The following is a 19,673-nucleotide window of genomic DNA, read 5'->3' as shown; positions in this document are numbered from 1 at the left end:
GTCACATGCGAGGAAACTCTCCTTTAATTGGTCAGAGTGCACCTGTTTATTTTCCATAATTACCCTCAAAGTTGTCCGTCAGGATTTGCAAAACCTAGCAAAATTAGGGCCGATTCACATTCCGTGTCTTTTGCACGCTCAAGTTCGTTATCAGTGTTGGGGAAACTTACTTTTAAAAGTAATGCATTACAATATTAAGTCACTCCCAAAAAGTAACTAATTGCGTTACTTAGTTACTTTTCATGAAAAGTAATGCTTACGTCACTTTTTAGTTACTTTTGCGTTACTTTTTCCTGGTTGAGGCTTGATCTCTTTCAGGCCTTGCAGGTGTTTTTATGACTGAAAAGTTCTGCTTTCAGAAATTGCATATTTTATCACAAAAATGTCAAGCTCTGGCCTTCCATCTCAGTTTCTGACTCAAACTGTACTCACACAAGCGTGTACGCAAAAAGTGCATAATGTAACTACGTTTAGTTTAATTCGGTACATAATTTTTTATCGAATTAATTAAACAAAAAAAGTAACTTGCATTATTCTTTTTTTAAAAGTAACTCAAATATTAATGTGTACATTTAAAAAAGTAATGCGTTACTTTACTCGTTACTTCAGAAAAGTAATATTACTACGTAATGCGCGTTACTTGTACTGCGTTACCCCCAACACTGTTCGTTATTTCAAATGTAGGCACGCGTTATGCATGCTCATGGAAGCGACGCGGTCATGATGCGCAAGCGGTGTGCCGCGTTCGTTTTTTCCAGGCACGTTCGCAACGCATCGAGTTAAAAACATTTCAACTTTTCAGAACACCGCAAGTGCACCACAGGTCATGTGACAAGAACCACACACGTTGTCCACGTGGTTTTAGATGCAAAATGTGAACCGCCCCTTATTGTGTGGCTTTTTTGGTAACTGCAGTTAATTACTTCATTATTGTGAGCAGAAATCAAAACTTAGGCGGGACAACATTCTTACCATGTACCTATTGCAGAGAAGAGGAGCAGGTGCACTTTGGCTTTAAATGGGTTGACGTATTCACCAGAATTTGTCACCAAAGAGGTATGTTCATGGTTAATAAAGCAATGAGATACCCTGTTCATTGGTCTGTTGGATCGAATTGCGTTCACACTTTTACCAAACCGCTCCAGAGTTTGTTTGCAATCGGGCCGAGACCACCTCGTTCAGGCATGGGTAATGTGAATCTGTGTTTGAAGTACTTGGGATGTAGCGTTCTGGGACTAGGATAAGCCATGTCTGGAAAACCACCCCCAATATGTTTAATGTAAAAGCAGATTTTTAACTTAAAACAGCATGAGACACTCCAAAAACAGCACAATGCTTTTGGAAGCCAAAGCTTGAAAACAACACAAAAGAGCATTCAAACACTGATAAACTTATCAACACTGTCCAGTGTGTTTAAGCCACGCTGAGCCGAAGATAAACTGCTGGTTGTGCCATAAAACTCATGGCCAGAGGCTTTGAATAGACTGAATGAATGATTTCCTCTCCCCCTGTGAGGTTCAATGTAAACTGGCTTGTCCACACAGCTCTACACACACAAACACAAAGTTAACCATAAACTACAAAAAGACTTTCTAAACAAGTCATGTTAAACCTGATTTGTCTCCCAGAGAAACATGTTGTTTTCCCGATTTATTCTCTACCTTTACTCCTTCCCGCCTGCCTTCCACTCCCCCCCCCCCAAAGAAATCAATGGAAGTATTGCATTACTAGTCCAGCCTGTCTTTTGCAGTGTTCTCAAATTCAATATGATTTCCTGACGTTCAAGAATAAACTGAAGGTAGGTGTGTTTTAAATAACATTTGCCCTGTATCAATATAATTACTACACACACTACACAAAACAGAAAATCGATACTTCTCAAAACATGCACAAGGGGTTTATGAAAACTATCGTAACAACAAACCATCTAGACCAGATAGAGTGCAAAGGCGACTGCCGCAGTGTGCTTTTAAAGTAGAAGAAAACATGAAAAAAGTCACTAGAGTTTGCTTAGGAATTCATCACTATTGCTGATACTTAAGGCTGTATTGAAATTCAGTGCGTAGCTCGTCCCAAACCTTTTGTGCTACGAACAAAATTGATGGTTCAATCATGCAGCTTGTTGAGAAAAGGTGTGCCATTACTTTCCAAAGCAATCAGACTTTTGGAATGGTGGATGATCAAACAGGAGAAAAAAAAAACTAAAGACTTCTTGTGCCCACAAAAGTTCACATAAAAACAAAATAAAAGTTTTGAAATAGATGCTTTTGGTGTGAATATGTTAGCATGATCTCTGTATATAACCAGTCTCTTTTAATGAGGTTGTTATAAACAAATGTGTAACTGTTCACCTCACTAAATTTCATTGGTGGTCGCATCTTAAAGGTATAGTTCACCCAAAAATTTTCACCCTTATGTCGTTCCAAACTCGAAAGACCTCAGTTCATCTTCGAAAAACAGTCGGGGGGCTTGTTGACCCTTCATTGAAAATCTATGCACGGTATACGGTCCATGTCCAGGAAGGTAATAAAAACATCATCAAAGTAGTCCATGTGACATCAGTGGGTCAGTTAGAATGTGTTGAAGCATCAAAAATACATTTCGGTCCAAACATAACAAAAATTACGACTTTATTTAGAATTGTCTTCTCTTCCGCGTCTGTTGTGAAGCGCATATGTGAGACTAAAGTCACGTGATTGCAGTGATGTGGATGACGTGTTATCCTCAGACAAGTTTGCAAAGTTTTTTTTTTCAAACTTACAGCGTGCGTCTACCTCAGACTGTAAACGAAGCTCGGGCGCACAAAAAACAAAACAAAAAAACAGCTGGGGCGCACCAGATAACACGTCAGCTGTGTCGTACGTCATACTGCAGTCACGTGAGGTGGACAGAGGTCTTACGAGTTTGGAACGTCATGAGGGTGAGTCATTAATGACATTATTTTCATTTTTTGGTGAACTATGCCTTTAAAAGTCATAAAGTTTAATTTTTCTTAACTTTGTTGAGTCACTGGACACGCCCACATCGCAACGGTCGCAGTCACTTGTGTTGCTGGAAGTCACCAAGCTTTCATTAGAAAGAATGAGATTGCGTCATGAGCATTTTTTATTAGGCTCTTAATGGATTATGCCAACAAACCAGTATTTCTGAATGACCTGAGGACGGGATTAAGCAGATTTGAAGCTAAATTATTTGATGAACGTATAATACATGCAGAGAGCATTTGGTTAATATCATTATCTCATTATTGACGGAGGTGGCGTTCAGCGGCTTTTGCATCTGAGCTCCTTAATTGTTTAAACATTATCATATTGCAGTTGCTGCTGTTTTTTTAAAACAAGTCACGCATCGACATGCCCTCTTGTGTGCTCTTTTTGAAGTTTGGTGAGTCTTCATAACTCAGTAGTAACAAATCTTACCGTGTCACTAGTAAAAAATATGTGTCTTGGAGCACATTGTTGGTAAACCATAAAAAATGAAATACTAGCCAAAACTTGATCTCAAAGCACTTTTCGAACTATATATATAATCGAGCCAAGAAAATTACATCTCAATTGCGAAAGCGCTATTTGTGAAGTGGCCTGTCAAGGATGATGGGTTAGCTCTGGCCAGTTTCATCATGTCATTGTTGATTTCTGACTTCTGGATTGCCAACTCAACTGGTCAGAACTTACATAACATACTGACAATCTGGAACTCAGCTTAGCAATTACCTCAGTTTCTAAAAGCCCTGACATCCTGTTGTGTCTACATGCGGGTGGGCAGGTGAACGCTTGGGTGCCGCCACGTGAACCGCTCCAATCAAAACTCACTTCCAGGAAGTGCAGTCCTGTCTTATCGAAACCTACCGGTGTGAAAACACACAAACCTGCAGCAACTCGAACCTTCTGCTACAGATGGAAAATTCCACGGCTCACTGGCTTTTTTGGCAGCAATAGTGATGCATTAGCTGTTGTTTGTTAAAGTTTACCGCACGGTAAGGTGCCAGAAAAGCATGTACACAAAAGGGGGCCGGTAAACAACCTGGAAAACAAAAAAGGAAGTACGTTTGAGGAAAAACCAAGAGGGCTAATTTAAAGTGTTCACTGAATTCACAAAGCGACGGTCAGACAGGAAAATAATAGGGTGAAGAAAGATTGTGGCTACGTTGTACACCGCTGTCCAAACAAACTTAAATAGAAAAGACTTCACAAGATTATATTTGAAAACAGACATCTGTGTGTCTCTCAAAGCCATCTTTTCTGGAGAAAAGCATGACTGTCAATTTTGAAAGGGAATTTTAGGTGTAGGTATCACTTTTAGTAAGAGAGTAAGAGTAAACTATTACTACCATTATTTGCACAGTACGTTACATGGCAAATGGTCTTGATCTTCCAAATGTGCATACATCCCATTTGGGTAAGAATGGCATCACAACTTAGGAAAACTTGACTTTTGCAACACTGTAAGGACACCCCAACTGTCCCAAGTGGTTTCAACATAAAACTTGGCATTCAATCGCTAATTGTGATTGACAGTCAAGTGCTCAGCCCAAGACTAACCCTGTTATTGGCCGCATACACATGTAGAGCTATGCTGTCATCACAGCTTATTACAGACCACCACAGATGTACACTGACCATAACTCTTATTTGGCTCAGCCCGACACAGAGAAAACAGCAATATGGTGAGTGAAAAGGAGATGAAAAGGAGATCACTGGTTGTGACTAGTAATGTTCCCAAAATTTGAGCGCATGCATACATGGGTAAATGGTAAAATCAGTCATAATTTTATAAACAAGCGCTTGAGTCAAAAACAGGCCTTCGTGAAATCTAGATGCCCTCCAGGACAATGTAATATCTTGTTTTTCTTCATAATTGCTTCAGCTTTTTGCACACTGACAAATGGTGTTGTGCGTGGCCATGCCAGCGAACAGCTTGAGTAAATGATTTCTTTTCTTGACTGGGGCAGAATGTGATTACTAAGACACAAAATTTACATTTAAATTCATGCGTTTGGCAGACGCTTTTACCCAAAGTGACTTACAGTGTATTCAATCTATACATTTTAGCAGTATGTGGGTTCCCTTGGGAATCAAACCCACGGTCGTTGTGTTGCTACCGCAATGCTCTACCAACTCAAGTTACAGGAGCACAAAAAGTTGTATTAATATTGCAGATCAGAATTAAAATACTAAAGAAATGTATAATAATAATTATTATTAATACTTCACATATGAGTACCAGAATTTCAGACTAGAGGTAAAAAACAAACATAACACTTAAAGTGAAACAGTGTTGAAATGTATTTCAAAAGTAATAAAACAACAGAACTGAACCATCAAATTATGCTAAATGAAATACATAAAATATATGAATTATATTAATACGTATTGAAGTAAATACTTCTGTGAAATACTCTGATAAAAAGATAAAAAGAATGTTAAAAAAGAATGATAAAAGAAATCAGATTAAGATGTTAATGTAGCTGACAGCTGCATATAGTTTACGTTCTCTCGTTATTAACTTAAAATATAGATAAAAGTAACCAGCTTGAAATAAATAATGCAAATCGATAGTAATAATCATGACATTAAACATATGGGTTGGATTTATCTGTGTGTATATCTTGTGTACACTGTTTGAGATTCTACTAATATTAGCGTCCTGTCAGCCTTGACGACAAACTTAGGTTTTTGCTGTTGTTTCTCTGCTAATGCAGCATCTATTTAGCAAATTAATTACTTTATTATGATACGAAGCAACGGACACACTCTGAAAAACTATTGGCATGCATTTTTTGCATATAGCCGATTGTTCCACCAATGAACTATCGGTGCCGATTAATCTGCAAAACCGATTAATCGGTCAACAGGGCCCAAAATAAAGGACTGCCCGGTGGCCCGGGGCAAGCGTGAGAGACGTTCGGGCCAGTAAAAAGTATTGTCACTTGCCCGATTGGGCCAGTGCTACACGCTCAGTCACTAAAATATATTTTCATCAATGTACATTATTTAACATCTTGGAAGCAGACATTTAATTGCTGTCTGTTTACAGGTAAAGCACAAAAGTTGGGAGCCTTTTTTCGTTGGAACATGTTTGTTGTATATGTATACAAATATATTTGACTTTTGAATTATTATTTTTAAATATTTTTAAACATTGACATTTTTTTATTGGGGCCAGTGAAAATTTTGGCAGGGCAAGTAAAAACCTAAACCACTGGCCAGTATAAAAAATGATTTGCGTTGAGCCCTGGTCTACCTCTATTTCAGACCTTCATCCTAAATCAAGCTCATAAATTTATTTAACATCATCATAGCCAACATGTGGAATTGTTTTTTATCAACATAATACAAATGTATTCCAGCCCATTACCTTTTATATCACATTGAGGAGAACTGAAGTCAATGTACAAGGCGAGAACTGCATTTAGAGTAACACAATGTATTTGCTTTTAAAATTATACTGGGCAACTTCCATCATAACTGTTTCGACAGCAGCTGCTTTGAGCTAGTATGAATCATTTGTACTTAAACCAATGCGGCTGAAAGTACAAACAAATCAGAAACTGGTAAACAGACTGAAAGCCCTCAAGGCATCCGCGATGTCACGTTCAAGTCACAAGAGATGAAGACACCCCTCTACTGCGCCTTCTTGAAAAATGCATATGCCATCTGTGTATGAAAGCTCTCCTTTATCCAGAAATGATCTCTGTGTCACACTGCTAGATTGTTCTCGGAGGAGAATGCTTTTCAAATGCTCAGGATGGGCTAGGAAAGAAAACCAATTATTTTTCCTCTATTTGAGCCAAAGAATGTCTCTGCTGCCACAGTTGTGGACCTTAAGAGGACCATCTGGAAGCCTGGAACATTCCAAAATGATTGCCTTAAAGAGAATGCAGACCTGCATTCCAATCTGAGGGAGGGAGCCGGGCTGGAGAGGGACCACGCGGTGTTGGACTTGGCCAAGCTCGAAATGGAACTTCTCAAAGATCTGAACACAGAGATGTCTTTGTTCATTTATCCATGGAAAGTTGGCTTTGTTCAAGTGTGCGTGCGTGTGCGCATTTTTAAAAGATAATGACTTCTATCTTGTGCGCAATGCATAAAATAAAAATGAATGCAATGGGATGCAATATGGTCGAAAACATCAAGCTGTGCAGCTAATTCAGAAGAAGCAAGTTCAAACTGAGCTTGCAATCATTTCTAATCAATGTGGCAGATGCGGCGCACACACAGACACACACTTTATACATGCATACAATATATACATATATATCATAGACACACCCATTTACATGCTATTCTGAGCATCAGTGGGTTTATACATTCTTCTCCTTCTTGTAAATGACTGGGTTTCTCAATTATATGAGCTGGTTTTATGATTTATGCCTTAAAGCTAAAATATCATGCTGGATTTGAAGGTTTTGATTTTGTTTTTCTTCATTTCACCCAGTTAAGTTACGATGAATAATTCATGAACGAAAGCTCCTCTTTCCAGCACATGCCTGACTGACTCCAGCTTATCCGGCCACACCCACATCAAAAAACAATGAAAACCGCAAACCTGCTCTTTCATGTTTAAGTCGCTTTGTTTTAACGTGTCTGATAAATAGATTTAGTATAAACCTCTTGTAAATTTAACACACAAATTTGCATTGCTACACAATCCAAATGTTGTCATTCTGTTGTTATATGTCACATAGCCTGGATTTATTTTAGTAAATATTTCATATTGTCCATGCATTCCTTGTTCTGACAGCTTTACAGCCCTTAAAACTTTCCTCTTATTTCATTTCCACCTACAGAGAGTGAGCTAAGAAAATATCGTTCCAGCCCACTGCAAGGCAATTCTACCCAGCTTAAAATGAAGTCAAGCAGCGCACCGCTTTTCTTTCAAGAATGTAAACACATGTGAACTGCAGTCGGAGCTGTGACCTACATATCTTCACCGCTGTGCTGTGTAAATTTTCAAAGGTGCCGAAGTTTCAGCCAGTTGGAACTTTGGTTTCTGACTCATTTCCTTTAGGAGCCACAGAGGAATCGTTTCTTGTAAACCGTGAGTGTTTTGTAAAGATGACATTATCGTACTGATGGTGGCCAGCTGCTTGCGTGATGTTCTATTCTCTCCCAAGTCTGCCATAAATTGTGTGCTTGCAAATGAAAATTATTAAGAGTTAAATACCAGAATAAACACATAATAGCAAGTCTTCACAAGGAATTGTTAGGGGTCGTGTACATCAAGGCGTTTACACCAGCCTATGGTTTGAATGGTTTCTAATGGAAGCACCACGCTTCCCAGACGGGTTTTGTCCACGCTTAGCGCCAGCTCGTCAATGTCACTTTTCACTTAGCCATCCAATCACAGTAAAAGAGGGGCGGGACAAATATTACAACAACCAACCGGTGCTTTGTACAATGGCTGATAAATAAAACAAGTACAGTATCATAGCAACCAAATCGCCCAGCTGAGGCAAGCGCCCACAGTTGGCATCTGCCTGGCATTTTTCATATGCTTTTAAAGAGCACCAATTTTCTGATTCATGATTTTTAATTTCTTTTGATGTGTAAGTGTGTATTAGTACATATTAATGATATGCAAAAGGTACATTACGCAAGTTTTAGTCTCCATCTCTTTTCTTGGACTACAACAAACACACGGATAGTAGGCAACAGTTTAAGACGCGATTAGGCATCCTGCGGCTCAGTAAGTGCGAATGGCGCATAACACACGGCGTGGATGGCCATTCCCCGTGAATTGACCATTGCCGCGGGAAACGTGCGAGTTCAAAAATCCGAACTTCTGCGGATGTCCACGCCGCTTTAACCAATCAGGACCTTGCTGTAGTAGTGACATGCTTACAGGAAGCGAGCAGAGTCTCAACGAAGTCGTAGAAGCCCCTCCTATGACGCGAATTTCCGTGTCAATGTCTTGAATGACTAGAATTTCGCACACGGCTTTCACACGCGAATGGAGCGAGTAAACTCAAATTTTTACTCAATGACAATTTCATATTAAAATCTTATAAGTTAACGGTTAATGTTCGGTTTAGAAGCTACGGTTGTCGGTCGGGAAAATTAACTGATATGAGCATCCCTAGCCAGGACTAGGCCTTAGTTTAATTAGGAAATATAACAAACATGCCTTACTAAAAAATACTTGTGTGTGCATTTTAAGGCAAAACAAAGGGCACCGGTGTATTTTAACATATGTCAGGGCAAGTTGTTTTCAGGTTGGACAGCCCCCTAAATTTATTTTAGTCTAGGACTAGTCTAATCCCTGTCCAGGAAACCGCCCCAAAGACACATAAAAATTTAACCATACTATTGGATTATACTGTTATACATCAGCTACATTTATTATTTAAGATTCATTATTACTTAAACATGGAATTTCAAAGACATTGGCACAAATGGCACTAAAGGAATAAAGTATTTAAATTTTAGTATTGAAAAAGTAACACATTTAACCTTATAAATACATTTCGCACATTTATAAAATGCACTGTTTATTTAAAATGTATCAATTACTTCATTATTTGATTATATATTTATACTGTATATATATAATATTTTTTATCATATCTAACATTTGAACAGACTTGTCACAAACTGCTTTTCCATAGCAGAAATATTCTATAGAGGTTGTGGGTAGGGGTCGACCGATATATCGCCGAGGCCGATAAATCGGCCGATATATGGCCATTTCTTATTATCGGCATCGGCCGATAAATCTTTCCGTTTGGCCGATAGATTCTCCGCTTTGGTCACGTTAGCGCATTAGCATTTTGTTCCTTAGGAAGACGAATACACTCGACCCCACAGCGCCGGTTGGTGCATGACGTCAATGCACTGCGAGAGCAATCTGCTTCATATGCTTTAAAAACACTCCCGCAGATCCCCGTGCCTCACGCCGACCGGCTCTTGCTGCACCACCCGACGTCAAATACATAGCTAGTCTGCCACAGTGAAATAACCAACCATCATTTCCTTATAAAAATGATGTTGTGTTGTGTATAAAACTCCGGCATGCAGCAAAGTCTCACTTAAAATGTTCCGTGAGCTGTCATATCCGCAGCTCGGCGCCGGTAACAACAACTTGGGACACAAATAGATTTAAAACATACTGAAATTTTTTTACCTACCAAACAGTGACAAATTCCGCGACCGGCTCTTCCTCAGATATGCGCGTTGTTGTCGGTAACTTATAAAAAAGACGCTGTTTCCCTCCGCAATAACCAGCGCCACCGAAGCCCAGCATGAAAGCTGGGCGTGCACGCAGGTGTGTGTTAGGAGGACGAGACGCACGTTGTATGGTAAGTACATAACTTGCTAATATGTTTGCATTTCTATTTATTCTTCTTCATTATCCACCGCATTTAACTGTGCATGATAACCTAATGTGTGCACTGGATTGTACATTGTCATGTTTAAGTTTGTTTTGTTTTGATGCTAAGCTACATGTCGCTAAATAAGCAAATACTGTTATAACGTAGGCTGTGCATTTTGTCGTGTTGTTTTTACAAAGACAAAACGGAAAAACAGAGATAAATCTTTTGGTAACACTTTACAATAAGATTCATTAGTTAACATTAGTTAATGTATTAACTAACATGAACAAACCATGAGCAATACATTTGTTACAGTATTTATTAATCTTTGTTAATGTTAGTTAATAGAAATAAAGCATTGTTTGTTCATGTTAGTTCACAGTGTATAAATTAATGTTAACAAGATTTTAATAAAGTATTGGTAATGGCTGAAATTAACATTAAAAATATTAATAAATGCTGTATAAGTGCAGTTCATTATTAGTTAATGTTAACCAATGTAGTTAAGTAATGAACCTTATTGTAAAGTGTTACCAATCTTTTTTGTTTAGTAATATATTTTTAACTTTAGGAAAGTAAAAACAACCTCTTACTAAGTAAAGTAGCTACTATTATATTTTTTGCATAATTTTTTTTATAAATCTTTAATTTCTGTATGTTTAAGTTAAACACATAAATTGCACTAATTGTTTATACATATTATGTGTTAAATGTTAATTTACTTTCATTAATTGTTGGTATGCTTTTTATTTACTTTAATTTCATTTCTTATATCGGCGTTATATCGGCCAATCGGCCACATTGCTTGCTTCATATCGGCATCGGCATCGGCCATCAAAAAACCCATATCGGTCGACCTCTAGTTGTGGGTGACATTAGCATGCATGGACACACACCGAGTATACCATCCATGTGCCTCTGGCAGACCATTTCAAGCGTACTATGATTTGGGGCATATTAATCCTAATCTTTCGTCCTATTAGGCATGTAAATTGGAATTAAGCTTTTATCTTCAATCAGAACAGAATGGCGAGTATACGACACAACCAAATGATGTCACTGGATTTCTCTCTTCAGATCACTTTGCTATCTGTCACTCTCTCTCTATTCTACTTTTATATTCCGGCAGCATTCCGACACATTCTGAGCATTCCAAGGACGGAATTTTCTGACAGATGCCATATACAGAGTAGAAACTGACAGTGTGAGATGTTTAACAATCTCCTCTACGCATTGGAGCCAGGAAGTCTCTTCATAGTGGTGCAGCTGTCCAATCAGCTGGATCCCACATGTCTGTCCAATACATACCGCTCTACTTCCTCTCAAGCCCCCTCCATCTCTTTCCAAGCGCCCAGGGGTCGGCATGGGTCAGCTAAAAGCAGCGTACACCCTCGGCCAGGGCCGTTCCCACAAAACCACAAATACACATGAACGGTGCTCAGACACACACATTTCCACAGAGCCACACAAAAGTACACAACACCGCACAAAAATCAACAGCTCTCAACATTTGGTCGTACGTGCAATTAGAAACATTCCAGCGTGACTAACTCAATACAGTCGATCTGGATTTAAACAAGAGAGCTTTGCACAGCACACAAACCTGACTTATTTGACATCCGAGCTAACAGTGGGGAAGCAAGAGGCAAACCCCAGGAGCTTCTACAATTCTGTTTTTTATTTGTTTGCAGTCGATTGTGACCAGATTCAAAGTCAATGACAACTTTGGAGAACTTCTTTAAAGGATTAGTTCACTAAAAAGTAAAGATTTGCTGTAAATAGATCTTCAGGCCATCCAAGATGCACAGTATGTGACTTATTTCTTTAGCAAAACAGTGAAGGGACAAGACCGAAAATAAGACTGATGATAAGGTTATTTTTTGATAGGGTGATGAGAGACTCAATGCAAGAATGCAGATTGATAAAAATAAAAACTATGGTCTCTTTTGCATTCTGGAAATGTACCAACCTCATCAGGCATTGTCATTAACAAAGTGAGAAGCATCTCTCAGGAGCTGAGGTTGTTCTAAGAGGACATGTCTTCAATATTTTAATGTAATAAGAAGACATTAAAAAGTAATTGAGAAAACACACTTCACACACCCAGTCAAACCGGCACGTCTCTCATGCGAATAAGACTCATTTCAAGGACTTGCACTCCCATTGGCTGAGATCCTGGCAACAGCAAGACATATCCCATAAATCCCATGGTAAATTCACTACAACTGAGCATACTGTCTTCTCGGGAGAGCATGTGTGTGATATACGGAAACATGTGCGGGGAAATCTAATCCAGGTGAAGAGTGATGTCATATCCATAACATTATTAATCCGAGATCAGAATACATATTGATAGGAAAGAATGAATGGGAACAATACACATGCCTTTCCCTGCTCTGACCTACTAAGGAATAATGTTTCCACCTATAAAGGGCAACATGAAAATGTGATACAACAATATGGCATCTGGCACCTTTCCCAGAATTAGTCAGTGCATGAGAGAAACACTCTCTCTATTGCCTTTACTATATCAAGTGATACAAACAAAGCCACAGCTTTCTAGGACAAGGAAAAATTGCAGGAAATATTTTGTTGCCCTTGAATAATGCATGATGAATAAGAGCAAAGCAAGTGTATCAATGTGCGTGGTGTAAAATAAACAAAAAAGAAAGAAAAAAAAAAACTTATGATGGATATGGCTTAAGGTCCCTTACAGAGCAGTCACGTATAATCAACCCCCATTACTTCCTATCTCACTGGAATGGAACAAAGTCATCGCTCTGAGGCAGGACAAATGGAAAGATGATGGTGTAAGTCATAAGGGTCTGCCTTTTTTTCCTGTATGTGGCGCTTTTACTCTCTTGACAGTAAAGGACATGAAACAAACTCTTGTTTGCATTGCACTGTTTGTTCTGTTAACAAACAAACTCAAGCTGATTGTCACCGGGATGTTAGCTTGGGGTTTCAAAATCAAATCAGGAAGAGGTCACAGCCTCGTCTATTCACAGGGTGACATGAATCATAGCAAAAGATTGTTAAAACAAGCACAAGGGCTTTAAACAAGGAGATGTGATGGTCATCATTTGATGCCATGAGGAACTAACGTATGGAAGAGATGGTGTAAAGAAATGTAAATGTGTGTGTGTTTGTGAAGTTGCAGCGTTTTATCTGGCTAGCCAATTATTAAATCATGCATCCAACCTTATAATTGCTTTTCAATGCAGTCAACCAATAAATGCATTTAAAATTCTTGGTTTACCAATAGAGATTTTTCAGCCATCCATATGATAATGTAAGAGATATGTGCAGGCACTGTATGATGAAATCAACATTTTACATTTACTTCTTTACATTTAGCAGATGCTTTTATCCATTCTTTCAACACATTTTAATGTTACGGTATGTTAATTTATTCGGATAAAACTCAGATTCCCTAATATGCTGTGGGTTGCCTTTTTTTCTGCTTTTAGTTATTGTTTTGTTCATTTTGTACTATACACGTCATATTTTGATGGTTTATTCTAACCTGAGGGGGCATTAAAGGATTAGTCCATTTTCTAAAAAAAATCCAGATAATTTGCTCACCACTATTTCATCCGGGGTGTTGATGTCTTTCTTTGTTCAGTCGAGAAGAAATTATGTTTTTTGAGGAAAACATTCCAGGATTTCTCTCATTTTAATAGACTTTAATTGACCCCAACACGTAACAGTTTTAATGCAGTTTAAAATTGTTTCAACAGATTTTCAAAGGACTCTAAACAATCCAAAATGAGGCATAAGGGTCTTGTCTAGCGAAACGATTGTCATTTTTGACAAGAAAAATAAACGACAACTTCTCGTCTATCTCCGGTCATGTGACACGCCAACGTGACCTCACGCACTACGTTATCACGTCAAGAGGTCACGGAGGACGTATGCGAAACTACGCCCCAGTGTTCACAAGTGTGGAGAAAGAGGACCGTTCCGACAATGTTGTATGTCGAATGATACTAATTAATGTCTTTGTGTCAGTTTTTTGTTTAAAATGGTCCGCAAATGTGCCTTTTATATATGTAACACGTGACCTTTCTACGTCATTACACAATTACGTGAGATCGCGCTGGCCCGTAACAAGACCGGAGATAGACGAGAAGTTGTGGTTTAAAAGTGCATATTTTTTATTTTTCTGGTAAAAAATGACAATCATTTTGCTAGATAAGACCCTTATGCCTCGTCTGTGATCGTTTAGCGTCCTTTGAAACAATTTTAAACTGTTACGTGTTAGGGTCCATTAAAGACCATTAAAATGAGAAAAATCCTGGAATGCCTTTTCTCAAAAAACACAACCTCTTCCCGACTGAACAAATAAAGATATCAACATTTTGGATGACATGGTGGTGAGTAAATTATGTTTACCCTGTAGCCCAAGCCAGCTTGCCCACTGAAGCTAAGCAGGGCTGAGCCTGGTCAGTACTTGGATGGGAGACCACCTGGGAAAACCAGGTTGCTGCTGGTAGAGGTGTTAGTGAGACCAGCAGGGGGTGCTCACCCTGTGGTCTGTGTGGGTCCTAATGCCCCAGTATAGTGACGGGGACACTATGCTGTCAAAAAAGCACCGTCCTTCGGATGAGACGTTAAACCGAGGTCCTGACTCTCTGTGGTCATTAAAAATCCCAGGATGTCCTTCGAAAAAGAGTAGGGGTGTGCCCCGGCATCCTGGCCAAACTTGCCCATTGGCCTACTAATCATCCCCTCATACTAATTGGCTATATCACTCTGTCTCCTCTCCACTAATAAGCTGGTGTGTGGTGAGCGTTCTGGCGCAATATGGCTGCCGTCGCATCATCCAGGTGGATGCTGCACATTGGTGGTGGTTGAGGAGATTCCCCCATTCATATGTAAAGCGCTTTGAGCACTGGAAAAGCGCTATATAAATGTAACGAATTATTAATTATTATTTTTTTTTTTTAAGAAAATGGACTAATCCTTTATAGCAAATATTGTACAAATCCTTCACCCAGACATCACTTTTGGTCACTACTGTACATCCAGCCATCTATGAAATATTGTTAACTCTATACATATGTATTCATTAATTTCAGAATCAGCCACCCAGCCTCGGCTGAGTCAGGATGCCATTGCAGTTTGTATGTTGTTCCTGTGTCAGCCATGGTTTACTCCGGGTACCCTGATTTCCTCCCAAAGTCCAAAGACATGCAGGTTCAGTGAATTGGAGATGTTATAACTTGTCTATAGATTAATCGGTTTTCACCATGAATATAGCCATAGATGCTAAATAGTGTTGAGAATAAATAAATAAGTAGTATCAGCCGTCCAAACATTACAGAATCTCCAGTCAAGCTTGTGATTGTACTCACCCCCCACAAACTGTATTCCCCCGGCCACCCGTCCAATGGTGCGAGAGATCAGATCCGTGACGCAGCATCCCATCAGTGCCGTGAGGGCCACCAGAAGCAGTAGCCCACATCCCGTCCCCGTCACCACAGTGCAGATTCTCCATTCCAGACTCGGGATCCCCTGGAAGGAGGCATAGCGTCCACACTGCTCCAACATCACCGTCCCACCACGGGCTTCGTCCCGTACCGGATAAGAACAGCGTCGGAACGTTCCAAAAGACACTGGCTTACCCATCTGCGACCCAAGGAGCCAGTATGGCATAAAGAAGCCCACGCATGACGCAGCGGCACACAGAAAGGACAACAGAGCCCAAACCACACCTGCACAGGTAAGACTGGATGCCATCTTGGAGCTGCAGTTTAAACTTTATATAGATGCAACTCAATCCAGGTTAAGCGTTATGTCTGGATACAGAACTACCAACCCAGATCCTCCCACTGTCTTTCTACAAGGTTACGCCTGAGGAAACAGCAAAAAGTGTGAGAATGTCAGTAAAAGTTTGGGACATCTGTCTTCAACCATAAATCTGACATGACAGGCTCTTCAGGTTACAATTAGGTTGTTGAAACACATCTGAAACATGAATTTTTGCCATTAATTTATGAGCTACTGGTGTAACAAATGTCACTTGGCCTCAAGCACGTTATGGACTTAACATTTACATTACTACATGTATTTGGCAGAAACTTCCCTTACAATGCATTTAAGCTCTATTTTTATTTGTGTAGAGTTATGGTAGATAAATTGAATGTGTATTAGATTTTAAATCACATAAAAAACGCAAGCGACATACAACAAACTGACATGAAACCATTCTGTGACGCCACCACGGGTCACGAAGATAAGTTCTGTGGCGTGCCATCTAAAAGTACCTCAAACAACATTTTGCTTCTTATATACTGTAAAAACATGTGTATGTGTTATTTAAACGTGTATCTTCTGGAAAATGTTTACCAAAGTACCGTATACTTGTAACGTTACATTCATACATTTTAAAACGAACGTTAAAGGTCATGCCTTCCTCACTATACAGTTTAACAAGCAAAATATGATTGTCGTCATATTGTTTTTCTGATAACAACTGTCACACGGAAGAAAGAGTTCAAAAGTCCTTAAACTAGCGTGTAAAACATGAGATAAAGATCTTACATGTCTTTGTCGCTCACTCTTTCCGACTGCACTTGACTTCAGTTAAAACCGATAGAGGATTAATGACGACAGAATGCAGCGCGTGTTATCCGTTCACGAGTCGAAAGCTTGAACTGTGTGCGCGCTCTCAGCTCAATCCGCTCCGTCCGATCTGGAGTTCCCAAGCAATCCCACGTTTTTCTGTGCGATACCAAACTAAAAGAGGGTGAGAGAGTGGGAACACGCAAGTAAAGCCATCAATCTCCCGATACTCCGCCCAGAGGCTGCTCTGTTTTCCAAAGCAGCGTATGACTCCACCTTGCCGCCGCGTGCGCTCCCGATCAACACAGGACCTGAAGCGACAATTGTCAAAGAAGTTTCTTGCCGTTGCTTTTTATTAAATAACAATCATGGCTGCAATTTTTATCTATCTAAAATGTCAAAACTGGCCACATCAAAAGTCCTTCAGGATTTTAAAGGGAACAACTGATGGACACTTCACTTCAATGGTTTCTTGCATGACAATAGCACCGTTTAAATTGGAAGATGATTTCAAGGAACAGTATTTGATCTTCTACACCGTCTCTCACTTTGTAGGATAAACCCTTAAAAGGAATTTGGGAGAAGCCCTTCAAAATGAAACACACAGAGAGTACAAGGTTCTCCACACATTTTTACTGTGAATAGTAGACCATCTGGTTATTGTAAAGATGTTAATTTCAACATACTATGATCTGGGACATAGTAGCCTACTGTAACTGTGTTTAAAGATCACGTGTGTTTGTCTGTGTCACCTTGACTAAATGACACATAAAAACTGATGGTGCATATCGAAACGACTTTGAAGGCAGCAACGACCTTCAGGATCACACAGAGGAGCTCACTGTCAGCATTTCTCCTTGAAGATCCATTATTATAATGTCAGTCCCGCAATGCTTTTTCTCATCTTCAGTGTCTCTCTGATGGCAGTCTTGGTTAATGTAACTATAATAATGTTGTAGTATTCAATCTCATCACTGCTGCTTTCATGCATTTCATTGTAAGCCAAAACCAACATCAGAGAGTCGTTGCATGTTGAAGCAGTTCTGACCCTGATGAGAAATGCAAATTGTAGGAGCCCATCTCGCTCTTGTGTTAAGTGATGCAGTCGTAAGTCAGTCATGCAGAATTCATGGACATCGCCTCTTGCACATAAAATATCCAGGCTGAAAGGCTGTTATTATTTGATATGGGTGCTGCGGTGGGGCAGTCAGAGATCCGGGCTGGGAGTGTCATATGATTACATACTTACTGATATATTTAGCTGTATACTAATCCAAGTTCACTCATCAGGAGAAGTCTGGGTTGCTATTTTATTTCGTCTGTTTTGAGAGGTATTTCTCCTTCCAAGAAAATAACTGAAAACTTTTTGTCTTTAAATCCGGCCATATCTGAAGGAGAACACAATCTTAGGCAGACAATCATGCATAATCTCATTCTGTTTGTTCAGCTCAGATCTGCTTGAAAGCCTTTCAGATAAAAAGGACCATTTAGATACTTAATGGACCGTGGTTCAAAAAGTTTATTTTCTTGCTCTGTTTTCAGTTTGCCAATTTTTTTAAGCCGTGCTATTGAATAATGTTACTTACACACCTCACACATAGTAATGTTGCTACCCGCGGTGGTCCTTCATTGCACAATCATCAACATAAAGTAAAGAAGGTGCGATGTTTCAATCAACACCCTCATTAGTGTGACTGTGAGCTGTGTGAATTTAACATATTAAAGAACTTTGATGTTATTGCACTTAAAATCTGTATGCAAGACTAATGGATTATTTTCCAATTTAACCACAGCATCTGCCTAACTTCATTTTTTACTCTTTTTTCAGATTAGTTAGCATCCCTTCTAGCGTCTTTGTAACAGATGTAAAAGTGACCTTTAGGTCACCCTGTACCAGTATGACTCATATTGCCTCTCAACATCTACATAACAGCTGTAATTGAAGTCCCCATGAAATCAAAATAGACGATTTTTGGCTTCAAGCTGGAATTTATTAGACTTAACAATATCTATAAACTGGTAAACAAATGCGCGTTTAGGAAAAACAAGCTTTTAAAATTTATAGTCTCTAACATCCACCAGTATGGATCAATGACTTTTATGACATCATTCTGCACTTCAGCTACTCAGCAGATTCCAAGCTGTGAGGTAAACTTTATGCTATTAGCTATTTTAAAAATGAGAGGAGCCACTTAATATGTCCGATCCTAACTTCCTGTTTCAGTGTGAATTACATCACTGCATTAAGCAAAGCTATACACATCACATATTTATTTGTAAGTATTTATAAGTAAACATTTTATCATATCTATGAGTAAATGTTTACTTATTCTTTAAATAAATACAAAATAGACAGAATATCAAATCCTTCTTTTGCTATTACTCAAAGACTTAAAGGCGGGGTGCATGATCTCTGAAAGCCAATGTTGATATTTGAAATCACCTAAACAAACACGGCCCTACCCCACTAGAATCTGGACCTTCTTTTGATAGACCCGCCCCACACATACGCAACACAGCAATGATGTCGGTTAGTAGACACCCCCCTTACTGCTGATTGGCTACAAGTGTGTTTTGGTACTCGGCCCGACTCCCGTTCATGCACCCCGCCTTTAAAGATAAAACATGCAATATATTTCTTTTTAATAAGTATTTATAGTGTAAAGCATTGTAGTCATTGGTGCTTGTGCCTTGATGGTGATTTGGTTCCATTAGCTGTTATGAAAAATTTAGCACCCAATCAATTACCAGGAGCCATATTGCTTTCTTACTAGGCTGATTTATCTGATTTCAG

General features: G+C 39.2%; 1 protein-coding gene across 1 annotated transcript in view; it reads right to left on the bottom strand.

The window, feature by feature from the left end:
• Positions 1 to 17,124, bottom strand: part of lhfpl6 (LHFPL tetraspan subfamily member 6) — a 34,980-nt gene extending 17,856 nt beyond the window's left edge. The window contains exons 1-2 of the mRNA XM_055208223.2: positions 16,859 to 17,124; positions 15,670 to 16,168 (exon numbers count right to left, since the gene is read on the bottom strand). Of these exons, the coding sequence (XP_055064198.1) occupies positions 15,670 to 16,054 (385 nt within the window). The 5' untranslated portion in view covers positions 16,055 to 16,168; positions 16,859 to 17,124. The remainder of the gene's footprint in view (positions 1 to 15,669; positions 16,169 to 16,858) is intronic.
• Between the last annotated feature and the right edge of the window lie 2,549 nt (positions 17,125 to 19,673).

This window comes from Misgurnus anguillicaudatus, chromosome 12, assembly GCF_027580225.2.
Source record: "Misgurnus anguillicaudatus chromosome 12, ASM2758022v2, whole genome shotgun sequence".
NCBI classification, from domain to species: domain Eukaryota; kingdom Metazoa; phylum Chordata; class Actinopteri; order Cypriniformes; family Cobitidae; genus Misgurnus; species Misgurnus anguillicaudatus.
This window is presented reverse-complemented; position numbering and strand designations above follow the sequence as displayed.